The sequence below is a fragment of the Rhinolophus sinicus genome, linkage group LG10 (assembly GCF_036562045.2).
Source record: "Rhinolophus sinicus isolate RSC01 linkage group LG10, ASM3656204v1, whole genome shotgun sequence".
NCBI lineage: Eukaryota > Metazoa > Chordata > Mammalia > Chiroptera > Rhinolophidae > Rhinolophus > Rhinolophus sinicus.
Window position 1 is genome coordinate 64,279,430 of NC_133759.1, and position 13,552 is coordinate 64,292,981.

The 13,552-nt window shown below is 40.4% G+C and overlaps 1 protein-coding gene across 15 annotated transcripts in view; it reads right to left on the bottom strand.

Annotated features, from left to right (window-relative positions):
- The window catches only part of FOXP1 (forkhead box P1), a 409,891-nt gene that overhangs the window by 137,462 nt on the left and 258,877 nt on the right, over positions 1-13,552 (bottom strand). For all 15 annotated transcript variants that reach the window (XM_019746864.2, XM_019746863.2, XM_074313283.1 and 12 more), the window contains one exon: positions 6,592-6,693. In XM_019746864.2, coding sequence (XP_019602423.1) covers positions 6,592-6,693 — 102 coding nt within the window. The remainder of the gene's footprint in view (positions 1-6,591; positions 6,694-13,552) is intronic.

The following is a 13,552-nucleotide window of genomic DNA, read 5'->3' on the forward strand; positions in this document are numbered from 1 at the left end:
ACTGGCGACTTTAAAAATCCAATACTTTCACATCCTCGAACTGTCATCAACATTTTTTCAGACAATGTCAATAAAATTGATTGCTTGCAGTTCTGAATTCTGCTCTGCACATGGAAACAATATAATTTGTTTTAAAGTATTTTCGATGGGGGCGGAAGGAGAAACAGAACCTCAGCAGACCTATCCGCAACATTGGGGCGGGGTGGGGAACAAACCAGAAGCAAAGCAAGTGGCCTGAATATTATGGTCTGATGGAAACTTTGACAAAAATTCCCGATGCATAAACCCTAAACCTTACTGTTGTGCTGACTGATATGTCTTCCTGTCAGATGTGAATGATGTTTCTGGAACATTAATACGTTCATTAAATTCTAACTCCCTGTACTTAAAATATTCTGTACTTTGGCTCAGAGGCATCTTGACAGCTTTCTTGTAATCATATATGTGAGGCCCCAGACTACACAGTTGTTGAGATGCCTCATACCTACAGCCAATCTGTTGGTTTTACAAATTTAATCTGGATATTAAGGAACTGATTGTGGAATCACGTTGATTTGACATCTTCCACTCAGCTGCGTATCACAGAAACCACTACAGGCGGTGAGCGAGTCCCATGATGCCCAGCAGCTGTACATGCCTCTAACTCCCTAATCCGCAAGACTACAGACTGTAAGACTAAAAACACGACTCATTTTCTTCCCCCCGAAGCACAAGTGGATGACCAGCAAGGGTCCGACAGTGTTATTCCTAATTACCTTTTTTTTTTTTTTTCACTCTTGATCCTGTGGCTCTCATAATTAGTTACCTGGGGCTGCAATCCAATTTGAAGTGATGACAAGAAAGTGATCCATGAAAAAGTAATAAGTTAAATCCAATTTCAGTCTTCCTCTAATTAAATGCACATGGAACTAATGACTGCAACCCTAGCATTTCAGTGATAATGGTAATTAGCGAGGTGGGAGTCACTCTTTCTCAGCACTGGAGGTGTAAACCACAAGGTAAAATGGTAGGAGCACTCTTAATTACATGTGTCATTTTGTCAGCAATTTACACGTTTTTGACCAGTCAAGTATGTTTTCTCCCCTGTCCCTTCCCACCTCCTAGCCCCAACAACGATTATAACACACTTCTCCATGCTCCAACACATGGGAGCTCACAGGAGCACTTTAGACTTGAAAACGAGAAATAACTCTCCTTCGCTAGTGCTCACTGCTATGACGCACACACAGACAAGGCAACAATTAGTGGAATTATGCAGATCTTAGTTTTCTTAATGGAAATCCAGATGTTTTGGTTGACTTGGTTTTATTTTTGCTTACGATATGGAAAATATAGTAATTTGTTTATTTGTGGAAAACATGGCACTCAGCAGTTGCTGAGTAAATGCATACTGAAGAAGAAACAATTACTAACTTGCCCATGGTATACAGGTCCTCTGTGGTCCTAACCAACCTGGTTTCCCACTCAGGGCTGCCAGTCTGTATGTTCTGAAGCAAGTCACTTAACCTCTCCAAGTTTCACTTTCCTCCTCCATAGGCTGATTTAATAATAGTTCCTACACCACAGAGTAGCCATGGAGCTGGTCCATATGAAGCACCTACTAACCATTAATTATCTATGCACATCGTGACAAATAACATGCTTACATATAAAATATTAGCATCACACATGCATTTTAACGCTTCAATACACTTATTCACGGTATAATTAGATGTCCAAACTGGGATACTCTGGAGAGTGAGAATTATTAATAAATACACCCAGCCACACAAACAGACTGGGGCTGTCCAGGGCAAACTGGGACAGAAGGTCACCGTGTATACAGCTGAAGTTGAAAATAGAAAAATGAGCTAACTCCTTATATTAAAACGCACCTCAGAATTTTTAGGGAGGCAAGGACAAATCACATTATTTTACAGAAAAGAAATTCTTAACCCGAGAGCATTTAGCCAGGGCAACAAACAGACTTGTGGAGCTTCATGAAGCTCTTATGCCTAGATGCAAAATTCTGTGTGTGAGTGCTTCTCAGAAGGAGGGGGTCACTGTTTCTATCATATTTTTAACGGTGTGTGTAATCTGAAAGACTTAACTAACAATTTCTAAAGCATCATTTCTATTTTATTGTCTCTTATCAAGACTTATTTTTTAGGGTTTTGGGATTCTTATTTTTAGGGTTTTGATTCAAAGTCAGATGATCACAATGAAATCTTAAAAGGTACTGAAATTTCAACATTTCGTATCAGTTTAATGACAGGGATGCCATTTCTAGACAATGTTAACTCTATAGACATTTAAAAAAAAATTATTTGCCTCCTTCTCCTGAATTACCCACTTTACTAATTTAGTGCATAGGGATATTTTTTAAGGCTCACTATTTCAAAGCCATTCCATTTCACTATCTACAACATAAAACTGTAGTTTCCTTTAAAGGTTTCCTCTTACCAATTTATTCCTTAGTGTATAACGTGCAAATGATACGAGGTACTAAGATTCTATGCGGCATTAATGCGAAGCAAAACTGCTGCCTAAAGCATGTTTTATATAACTGCAAATAAAAATGCTAAAAACACCTGCTGGATATTGTATTTGAACCTCCTCCACTTAAAGAAGGACTAAAGGGCTGACCTTCCAGTGGATTTCAATACCCTCCCTTCCAGTGACATGGCCTCCTGTGTGAGGGGCTTGCACATGAAATCACCTTGGAAAGAAGGAGATAGATAGGCAGAAGAAAAAACTATCAGGAGATTGGTTTCAAGTTCAAATTCTTTATAGATGGCCTGAACTTGTGGTCAGCTTTCCACTGTAAGCAACACATAGGGTTTACTTTCCTTCCCAACTTTAATGCTGCCAGAATACACATGTACTTTTACTTTCTTAGGAGAAAATGTGTCATTTGATTTCCTTCCAGTTTATGTACTCATGCCAACAACTAAAATGCTTAAAGAACCAAAATGAATTACTACCCAGAAACGGCGGTCAAAGTTCCAAAATTCGATCAATAAAATTGCTCATCTACTCACAAATTAATCCTCCTCCAGTAAAGTTTCACATTTTTGAGGTTATGAGCACACCTGCACCGTTAAGCATTTATTTCACTTGTTTAAGCAATCTTCAGAAATATATAAATATTTATAAAATTAAGCCTACTATTTTTACTGAAATATAATTTCCTTTTTGCAGCAAACGCTGTTAATTCTTTACAATTCTAAGCACTCTGAAGGCAGGTTGTGTCCTCCAGTTTCACGTCTCCGGACCCAGCATGCAGTGGCGTCGCCAGAAATGTTCCAGTCGCATCTCATTAGTTCAGATCATTCTGATCCTGAATGTACGATGAGGCCAATTTTCATTTGTATCATTCATAAAAAATTGGCAAAGCAAATTAATAGACTAAATAAGGGGATATTTAGGTTACTAAGTAGAATAGTTTTCAAGAACTTCAGAAGCGATAGCTATACCCAATTAATCCTTTATATAAACCACATCACCACCCAAGAATCTGGCCAGTTCAGATTTAGTTTAATATATGTATCTGCAAAAAATGTTATTTCTCTCTTCTTCACTCTCCGTGAAATCAGTTCAAATTGGTGATATTTGACTACATTTTGTGATCTCTATTGAGTAATCACTTATAACCTCCTCTAACTTTCCATTTTCTTTTGTTTGTATCATCAGCCTGTGAAACTGGAGAGCGCTGCCAAACATAAAGCAGGGAAGTGTGAGATATGCTTAAAATATGAGTCACAGTGTATGTGGGGATTTGGGATTCATTTTTTTCCTCAAGCTATCGGCAGATGAAATCCTTCTTCCCTGTCAAGCCTTCCTCTATGTGCAGGATCTGAAATTTGCTAAAATGGGTCTCTCAGTATAGTTATGAAGGGTAAGAAGATCAGAAAAGAACACTTCAGATTTACTATAGGATTTTCCTTTCATTTTAGAGCCATTCTAGCCGAGATGCCCCAGTGAAGACATGGTATGGAAAGACATATTTAAATGTGAAGGTTATACCTTCCATGAATCACTGAGACTACACACGTATTTTTATAATGAGGTAATATACCATGTGACCTAGGTTAGTAATTTCTCTGTTTAGGGAAGGCCAGCCAACATAATAAAAGTTAGTGAATTTGCATGACCCTACCAGGCAGCTGAGGAGATGTAGTCTATAATGCATGTTTGTGCGTATGCACTGACACACACACACACACACACACACACACACACACACACACAGTCAGCCAACTCTCCTTTTTCATCCCAATCAATTCTTACAGCTGGTCTAAATTCTCTGCTTGTCAACCCCCCCACTGAGGAAGGTAGGAAGGGACTCAAAACATCTTCTTTAGTGAGACCAGCACTCAAGATGGCCCCTCATCCCACACTTTTTATACAGACTGAAGTGCTCAGCAGAATGTGTTAGAGTGGTTTTGACACTGTCCTTGCCAAGAAAAATGAAGCTCTCTGTATTATACTCTTCTGGTGGCTAAAAACCTCACAACGGGCAAGAAGATAAAGAGCCCTCAGAAGGAAATCCCCTGAAACTTTACTTCATATATTTAGCCCTAAAGGAACTTCATTCACCTTAGAAAAGAAGTTACCTAAAAATGCCATATGGTTTTAAAAAACAAGTATGAGGGGAAATAAGCCTAGTATAAAAAAATAACAAATGATATTCAATACTGAAGAGCAGTGTATCAGACAGATTGTGTATGTGTGTACTGTTTCTTTATCTCTAGCCAAAGCTCTACTAAGTGTAAGATTTCCAGCCTCCAATAATATATTGTCATTTTTCCAATGCACTTGAGGCCTGATAAATTCAAGAGGACTCAGTATTTTTAAGACTGTGTGAGCTCCAGGAGGGAAGCAAAAAGAATGGACAGTCATTTGAATCACTGAGTGACAGGCTAGGCTCGCTCCCTGTATACATTAATAAATTAGAATTTTAATTGTGTCTCTGTCTGCAGGAGATGCCCCAGCACTTTAATATGTACCAACAATTGGCTATGTTCTGGAATCTGCAATGTGGCCTCCACTGCTGACCTCTGAAACACAATTCCCAGTCTGACTGCGGAAACTGTTCAGTTTGATCCTTTCAACTTATTTGAATCCTGACAAATAAGCTCACAGCTGAAAGGTCAACACAGTCATATTTCATCCTCCAGAGCTGTTCTTAAGACATCTACACAACAAAGCACTTCTTATAGCACCTGACATGGGACCTCACTGGCACTGTACCTCATTAAAAATGTCCCCAGCATTCACACACATTGAAAGGCATATGGATTGGTGATGGGTTACCAAGTACGTGCTTTTGGAAGTGTTAGTAAACAATGCGCATTGTCACTCAACTGTTCCAATAAAGTGTTGCTACAGCACTGAACTCTGCCTCAACAGTGATGGTTTCCCAAGTAGATATAGAAAAACTAGAAATTTCTTGCCCACTGTCAATTTGATCTTTGCCCGATAAGGTGGGAACGGGTATCGGTTCACTCTGATCAGAGAGAGGTCAACACAATCTAGAATCTGGATTAACCTTGTGATCAAATTAACTAGCACCAAGTTATGCCCATCAGCAACTGTTTCTAGATTCTGTCCCCAAATGTCCAGTGTGAGAAACTCATCTTAGCCTCCCACTTTGGGTTGCCCACCCTTGGCGAGGAAAGTAGCTAAGCTACCCAGTACCTACCTGCAAGTGCCCTGTCTTGGATGTCAGTGTGAATACCCTGAGTCAAGTTTCTCTGAAGTTTCTATCACAATTTTCTAGTCCAACAAATAATGTAAATGAGATTTTTATGACCTCACTCCTCCTCCTACTCTGTTAACCCCTATCCTCATGTGCCTACAATGAGAAGTCACTAAAACAATCTTTCATAGTATCTTTATACAAAAATTACTTGTCATTTTTTATCAGTGATTCAGAAGTATACTGAAAACATCCACTGAAGAGCAGAGTGTGTATTACACTCATGACTGGGTATATGAAAAACACCACGTCCTCTTCAGTCCCAATAGCAGTTCTTGATACTACTGGCTTTTGGGGCTGAATAATGCTGTTTGGGGGACGTCCCCATGCAACATAGGATGTTTAGCAGCATCCCTTGCCTCTACCTACCAGACTGTCAGTAGCACTCATGATCCCCCAAGTTGTAACATCCAACAAATGTCTCCAGACATTGCCCATTGTCCCCAGGGGAGGGGAGGGGCAAACTCTCCCCCATCTGGGAACCACTGCACTGAAGTAACACATATGTGTATCCCATCATGACAGAATTTCTAGACCCATCAATAGAGAATGAGGTAATATTCCGAGTACTATAAACTTTTTCTCAGTGGTAAGATAACACGGACTACTAAGCAACACACAGCTGCAGCTACTCATCTTCCTGTTATACGGTCTAATTGTCACTCCCAACAACAAAACTTTTGGTTGAACAGCCATTTTCCCTAAAATGTCATACTCCGCTGGTAAACTAAAAATGTACCTTTTGCAGAAGATTTTATTACATGATTTTCAATTCTCAATACAATCCACTTCTGAATTGCTTATCAGCTATCCCAAAGTGTACAATGTCATTTTTTAAAAAGAACTTTTACCTGAAGGGCTGGTTGTTTGTCATTCCTCTTGGGAGATTTTAATCCGCTAACTTGCTGCTGTTGTTGTTGCTGAAGAAGAAGCTGTCTCGCCACTTGAAGTGCCTGCAAGGAAAAGTGGAAGAAAAACATTTCTGTGACTACACAGGTTCGGGGGCCTCTTTCACAAAAGGACTCCAAAAAGTGCACTTTAGAATGGGATCCTGACTTTCCCATTTCCAGGCAAATGAAACAGCAAACCAAACTTTCCGCCAGTCTAAGTTGGAAAACTTTCCAGAATTTGTTTACATTTTCTTAGATTTAGTGGGTTCTTTAGGCATAGCAACCCATCTAAGCAGGCATTTTATTCCTACAAAAAGTCTGACATAAAACTTGGAGCACGAATGATTAGGACTTTGAGGAAGGATGGCAGTGAGAAGCCAGGAAGGATCTGGGCAAACACAGAGACATAGAAGACAATAAAGGGCTCTTTTCAGAGGCTCCATCACCCTCCTCCAATTCTTCTTGGGGGAACTTGGGAACACATGTTCAAAGTAACGCTTTTACCTCATCTAAGTCCAAATAAAGAGGGAGAGTTAAGTGACGCACCAAACTATGGATGTAGTCATTTGGGAAGGAAGACCCAAATAGACGAGGTGTACCGAGGACAACCTCAGTGAGCTATGTAAGAGAAAACTGTGTGAACTGGACCTCTACAAGTACGTTGGGTACCTATGGACAGCACTGGTTCTGCCTACTACAGATGCATCTTTCAAGCTTATGTCATAGACGGCTTTATTTAAAGGCAGTAATTGGAGAAGTGATATGAATTGGAGATAAAGCAAAAGGAAAACAGGAGAGTCCTCGAAGTGCCAGAGGTATGACTGACCAGTCTTTTTTGTTTTAAATAAAGTATAGTTGACACACAGTATTACGTTAATTTCAGGTGTGCAACATAGTGATGCTGCATTTATGTACCTTACGATGTGATCACACTGCGTCTAGTCACCATCTGTCACCATATGAGGTTATTACAATATTATTGACTATATTCCCTGTTCTGTACATTAAGACCAATCTTTTTGAAGAGTTCAAATAAAATAGAAAAGAAATATGCCATCAATAAACCCTCAGGGGACATTCACTGTCAAAGCACTGAATAGGAATAATAGCTAGCCACGCCTTTCCACAGGGAGCACAGGGTCAGGAGCAGAAACCTGAAGTTTGCACACTTGTGCTAGAAAATCACAGAAGTTAGGTTATTTGAGTCAATACAGCTGAGAACCACGAATGCACACATGGAAGAAAACCCAAGAATGCTCACTAAATAATGTGCCTAGAGGTTAGAGAGAAATGAGATTTCTTGGTGATTACACCAATAAGGATTTCTATACGGTAACTAATTATTTGGGCCTCGAAAAAGATGCACACATAGATGTGGCCAACGTTAGCAAAAGGATCTGGCTCTACAGTTTTAGACAATGTGCGTAATGGACATACAATGGTAACATACTGCTCAGAGTGGAGCAGAGACTTCATTTAGATAAGAAAATACTGTGTATCGTTTCACGAAAACTTAGTGACACCGTGGAGTGGGGGAAAGGGAACATGGCACGCGGTTCCTGTGCACTGAGCTCAGGAGAGGGGAAAACAGAGTGGTCAGAGGATTGTGGTCCATAAGTGGACACATAAATTGCTGAATCAGCAAGAGTAGTACTTCTCCTAAAAGGACAATCTCACTAAATTAAGCTCATAACTACACTCTTGTAACAAAGAATATTTTTATGACACTTTGTAAGGCTGAGTGGAGTGGTGCTTTTGTATTTAAGTGGCACAAAGGGAGGCAATGAAACAGAAGGACAGATAAATAAATGGGTAACAAAGAAAAGGCTTTGGGAAAGATGGAACTCTTCTACCCCACCTCCTACTGCACCCACCCCTCTTGTCGCCGGGAGGCCTTCTGCCTACTAAACTCACCACACCAGCCCTTCTGACGCAACACACAGGCTATTTCATCTGGGAAGGGAGAGACATGTTCGAGAAGAGCCTCGAGAAAACAGGCTGTCTGAGAGGGGCATCTGGAAGCCAGGTCGCCTGGGAGAGTTGCCTGAGGCTCCAGCCTGCTATCTCGCAGGAGGATGTACCGTCACTGGACTCAGGGTTTCCTTGTCTCCTTGGAGACGCTCAGTACATGCGTAGGTGTAAAAGTGGGCAGAGTGAAGATTTCATTTATAATCATATAAGAAAAATAGTCCCCTTTGCAAGTGCCTGCAGGAGCCAAAGCCTCTCCTCTCCTACTATATATGTGCCCTTAACTATTTCACATGAGGTTTTACAGCTTTTTCATGTAGAAGAGGGAACTGCTACATATTTTAAGTGTGACTATCAGCGTTCCCAGAGTAATAGAGGGATCTACAAAGATCTGCTACCTGGAAAGGCTGACAGAGGGAGTGTAGATGGCAGTGAAAAGATGGTACCGAGAAAGACACGGTGGGGTGGGGAAGAGGAGAAAGGTTACACGCATTTAATATTAAAATAGAGCAAGTGAAGAAAAACAAAAGTAAAAACAACTGCACAGTCACAAATCTTTGTTAAAATAACTTACCACGTTTTACCAAATATTTGGAGAACAGGTACTCAAAATGTAAATAACCAAGTCTCAAAGAATCTATACAATTAACTCCTCATGTCAGTAAAAGGGATGCTATTAAGTGTCTTTATAAAAAAAGGTACACACAGAGAAAAAGAACTATTCTTATATGAGCTGTTCTCATAAACGTACTTAAGCAAAAGAAAGTATAGGACTAAACAAGTTTGCAACAAATGCTTACTGAGCTGGCTCTATATAAGGATTATACATTTCAAATTAGCTATTGGAATCCTTGCTGGTTTGAAGAAATTATTTTGCTGATTTGAAGAAAAACATGTCATTTATGTGCATAATAGACTTTTCAGACCCAGCACGGAGTCCGTGGACTTCCACAGTCACACCATGAACCCCAGGACCTCAGAGCACTTCAGGCTGAGCCTCACTAACGAAGGTGATCAGAGATGGAAGCACAGGGCAGAAGAGGTGGAGAAGCTGGTGGAAACACGAGGGGAATTTTAGGCAAACTAGAGAAGAGAGAAGAAGACCAGATGAAGATGTACAAACTGGCTTCCAAATATCTCCTCAAAACGAATGCAAACAGGTGAAATAACTTCAAATATTTGTGATGGAGAAACAATACTGCGGCAAAGAATTATTCAGCTTGATATGAACGATTATGAATTATTCCACAATAATTCCCCAGCCTTACCATGAATGTGGGAGCAAAGTCAGAGCGACAAACTGCCCCTCCCCCGACCCAATCTACTTAGGTCTCGGCTAGAGTTTTAAAACATTTTATTAGAACTTATAAAGCACTATGAAATCAACCACTAAAGAGTGTTGCTTTTCTGATTTCCATGATATATAAGTAAGTCACTGTAATCTAGGTTTTAAATTGTGACACAAAAAAAGAAGAGAAATCCTTAGTGTGCAAGACTATGTGTTCAAACATTATAATACAAATCTCTGGTATCTATCATTTGTAGAAAGTCAAACAATGCTTATTATCATGTTCATTGTCGGTCAGTGGAAAGTTTGGAATGATTGATGGGTCCCCTTTGGGAACTGCATGGGAGACCTGTCCACGGAGCACGTCCACTGTGTTTCCCTTACATGTGTACCTAATAGCCGTTTTCACCTGTTATGTTCATCCAAACCAGATGAATGTCTTTCAACTCAGACTCACTGACCATCGGAGATCTGTTCCAATACAACTAAGAAGTAAGAATGCGCTTTTCTTATTTTCGTAACACTATCTCCGTCACAACTGGAGAAAGGTCCTTCAAGATATCCTGTTTGGTGTGAAGAGGGCCAGTTGTATGGTGATGGATGGTAACCAGACTTTTGGGGGTGACCACTTAGAAGTGTACACAGGTGTCGAATTATACTGCTGCACACCTGAAACTTATGCATATATAAAAAAGGTATCCTGCTTGGAGATAAATTTAGATCATTTGGGTTGAGACTAACAAGGTATGCAGACATGTGTTTGTGTGTTTATGAGAGAAGGGAAGGGAGACACAGAAGCAGAGACCCACACAAAGAGAAAGGATATCAATAAATGACAACGTTTTGCTTTTAGGAAGCAAAACCAACTCTGACTCAAGTTCCAGACCAACTGCTAATGTAAATACCTTAAAAGGTCCCATCCCGTCTCCGGCGATCTCTTAACTCTTGGTGGCAGTCCTGGGCTGAGTTGAGCCAACACCTCCTTTATAACAGATGTGACAATTGCCTGGCACTGCATAACGTGGTGCTGTATGTGAGTGCACAGCTCGGGTTACAGTAAAGGCACAGTTCAAGGATGTCATAGAGTGGAGGTGACTGATAAAACCAGGCACTTAGAGCCCAGTTGCACATACTCACATTTATTTCCCTTCAATAAGCGAAAATAAAAGGCTCTGTGAGCTAACAGAAGAAGGGGTGGAAGGCACACAGTGCCTCCATCTGTGAACTGTCTAGTCTCCCTGTCTGCTGTGGCTGTCATCTTTGCCCCTACCTACACAAGGGGTCAGCGTCGCCTTATGGTCACCACTCCATGGGCCATAGCCAGCGCAGTACTCAGTATGCAGCACTCAGGGAGTCTGGGAGATTGGTGCTTGGTTGCTATTTGGCAGGCCAGGCTTTTATGCTAACTGGAGACCTGGACATCTTTGGTCTATTCTATTGGTTCAAGATTACTTTATTCTCATCAGTGCCTTTATATTCTTAGTAAATAAATACCATCTGTTATTTACAAACAATGTTTTACATAAGTATGTTTACAACTTTTGAGCTATTTATATCTCAAGATCATAGCAGGTGTTTATATTTTAGGGGCTAGGAATCCCTATATTTAGCATGTTTTTCAAGGTAGCTGATGTTCAAAAACATGTTTACCATGTTTTAAGAAACATTAACAAGTTTACATAAAATACGGTTTGCGTAAACATGCACACATACATAAAGCAAGCCAGGAGAAGGAGAAAACCTTCACATAACTTTTTATACAACGTACTTTGTGAAGAGGTCTGAGATGGCACCGACACGCAGTGGCTTTCCAAAACTCTGACTGGCAGCACTTTTAGGTCATGGTCGGCAAACTACAGAGTCCGTGGCTCAAATCCAAACCATCACCTGTTTTTGTTAAGCTCATGAGATAAGAATGGATTTTACTTATTTAAAAGTTGGGAACATAATTAACAGGAAGAAGAATATTTTGTGACATGTGAAAATTATATGGAATTCAAATTTCAGTGTCCACAAATAAAGTTTTATTTGAACATAGTCAAGTTCATTTGCTTACATACTGTCTATGGCTGCTTTCGTGTCACAAAGCAGAGTTAAGTACTTGCAACAGAGACTGTTTGGCCCACAGAATATAAAGTATTTCCGATCTGACCCTTTACAGGAGAAGTCTGCCAACCCATCTTAGACTCTTACTTGTATTCTGAGGTTCCCCAAAGATGCCATTGGACAGAAATTTATATAAACAAAGCTTGCAATCAGTTGCCCAAAACAATTTTAGAATTTAGCTTAGATGCAAGGACATTACTAATTAGCTGTTCTTAAAGATCAATCTCATTTTGATTTTCTGAAAAGGAAGTGGGACATGAAAACAAAATACATCCATGCGTTCTTCTATCTGAAACTATTTTAAACTAGCTGCAAACTTCGAACACGTGTTTCTTCCTACAAATAATTTACAACAGTTCAGAGTGAATCTCCTCATTTGAGTGTGAGGTCCCAAACACCCTAAGAATGAAGACAGTGTGTGCTATTGGCCGGTTGGGAAGAGTTGGCTATTTCCTGTCTGCCTGAGAAGCTGTACCACTTCCAGCTTCAAAGGCAGCTGAGTCAGCCACCCTTCCTGTAATTTCTTTTCCTAGACTCTCTCCACCCCTCAAGATCAAACCTGTTTCTCAGATAATTTCACAGGCTAATCAACAGTCACTGTGCATATGGGGGTGGGAGGAAAAGCTAGCAATAAAAGGCAGCATGAGAAACTCAGTAGGAAAGGAGTCATGTTCTCTCCTTTATTTCTCAACCTCTGCATACACCTTAAGTCCCTGTGGAGAGCCTTTCCCCCCTGAACTAATCTTCTATCTTGGTGCAATACCAGCAACTAACAACCACCGTAACATGAGTCCTCCTTACTTAACACAACAGAACAACCACTCTGTAGTGGGACCCGGACCAAGTATGTCGGGGAAACTCCGTCACCTCCTTGCTTAGGACAAAGAAATCACTCCAGCACAGGATGGAAAGGTTTGTGGGTCACTTAAAAGAAAGACATTATAGTTGCTGAAAGGACTATTCGCTCAGAATCAACAACATGCCAAGGCAGCGAGTTCTCCAACAAGAATGCAAATATATATTTATACGACTATCATATGTATATGATATTTACAAATGGAGCGTTTGGTTAACAAGGGAAAAAGGAAGTGAGCTAATTTCATAGAGGGATTCCAGTGATTGTGAAAATGTTAGATGCTCAAGGAAAGATTCCGATTCTAGTGATTGTGTAAATAAATGTTAGCTACACAAAGAAAGTACTGGAGCAGAATATCAGGTCACATTACTAGTGTCATAAGTTAAAAAAACAAGACAAAAACAAAACTTCCCCTATTAAAATTTTAATATGCAGGAAGTAACAACCATCAAAAAATCATGGGGGCCTTTAAGTCACAGCTTGGTCTACTCTACGATGCTGCAAATGAGGGCAGAGATCTGAGCGCTCATTGGTGCTCAATTCACTTGGCTCCACTCCCAAGGATGGGCAGACAGCGAGGCCTAGATCAACTGGGCAACTGAGTTTGAATCAGTGACCTAGAAGGTAAAGGTTCCACTAGGCATCATCCATCCCGAGAGTTCCAGCATCTGGAGAGGCAGCCTGTGCTTTGAAGACATGCCTTA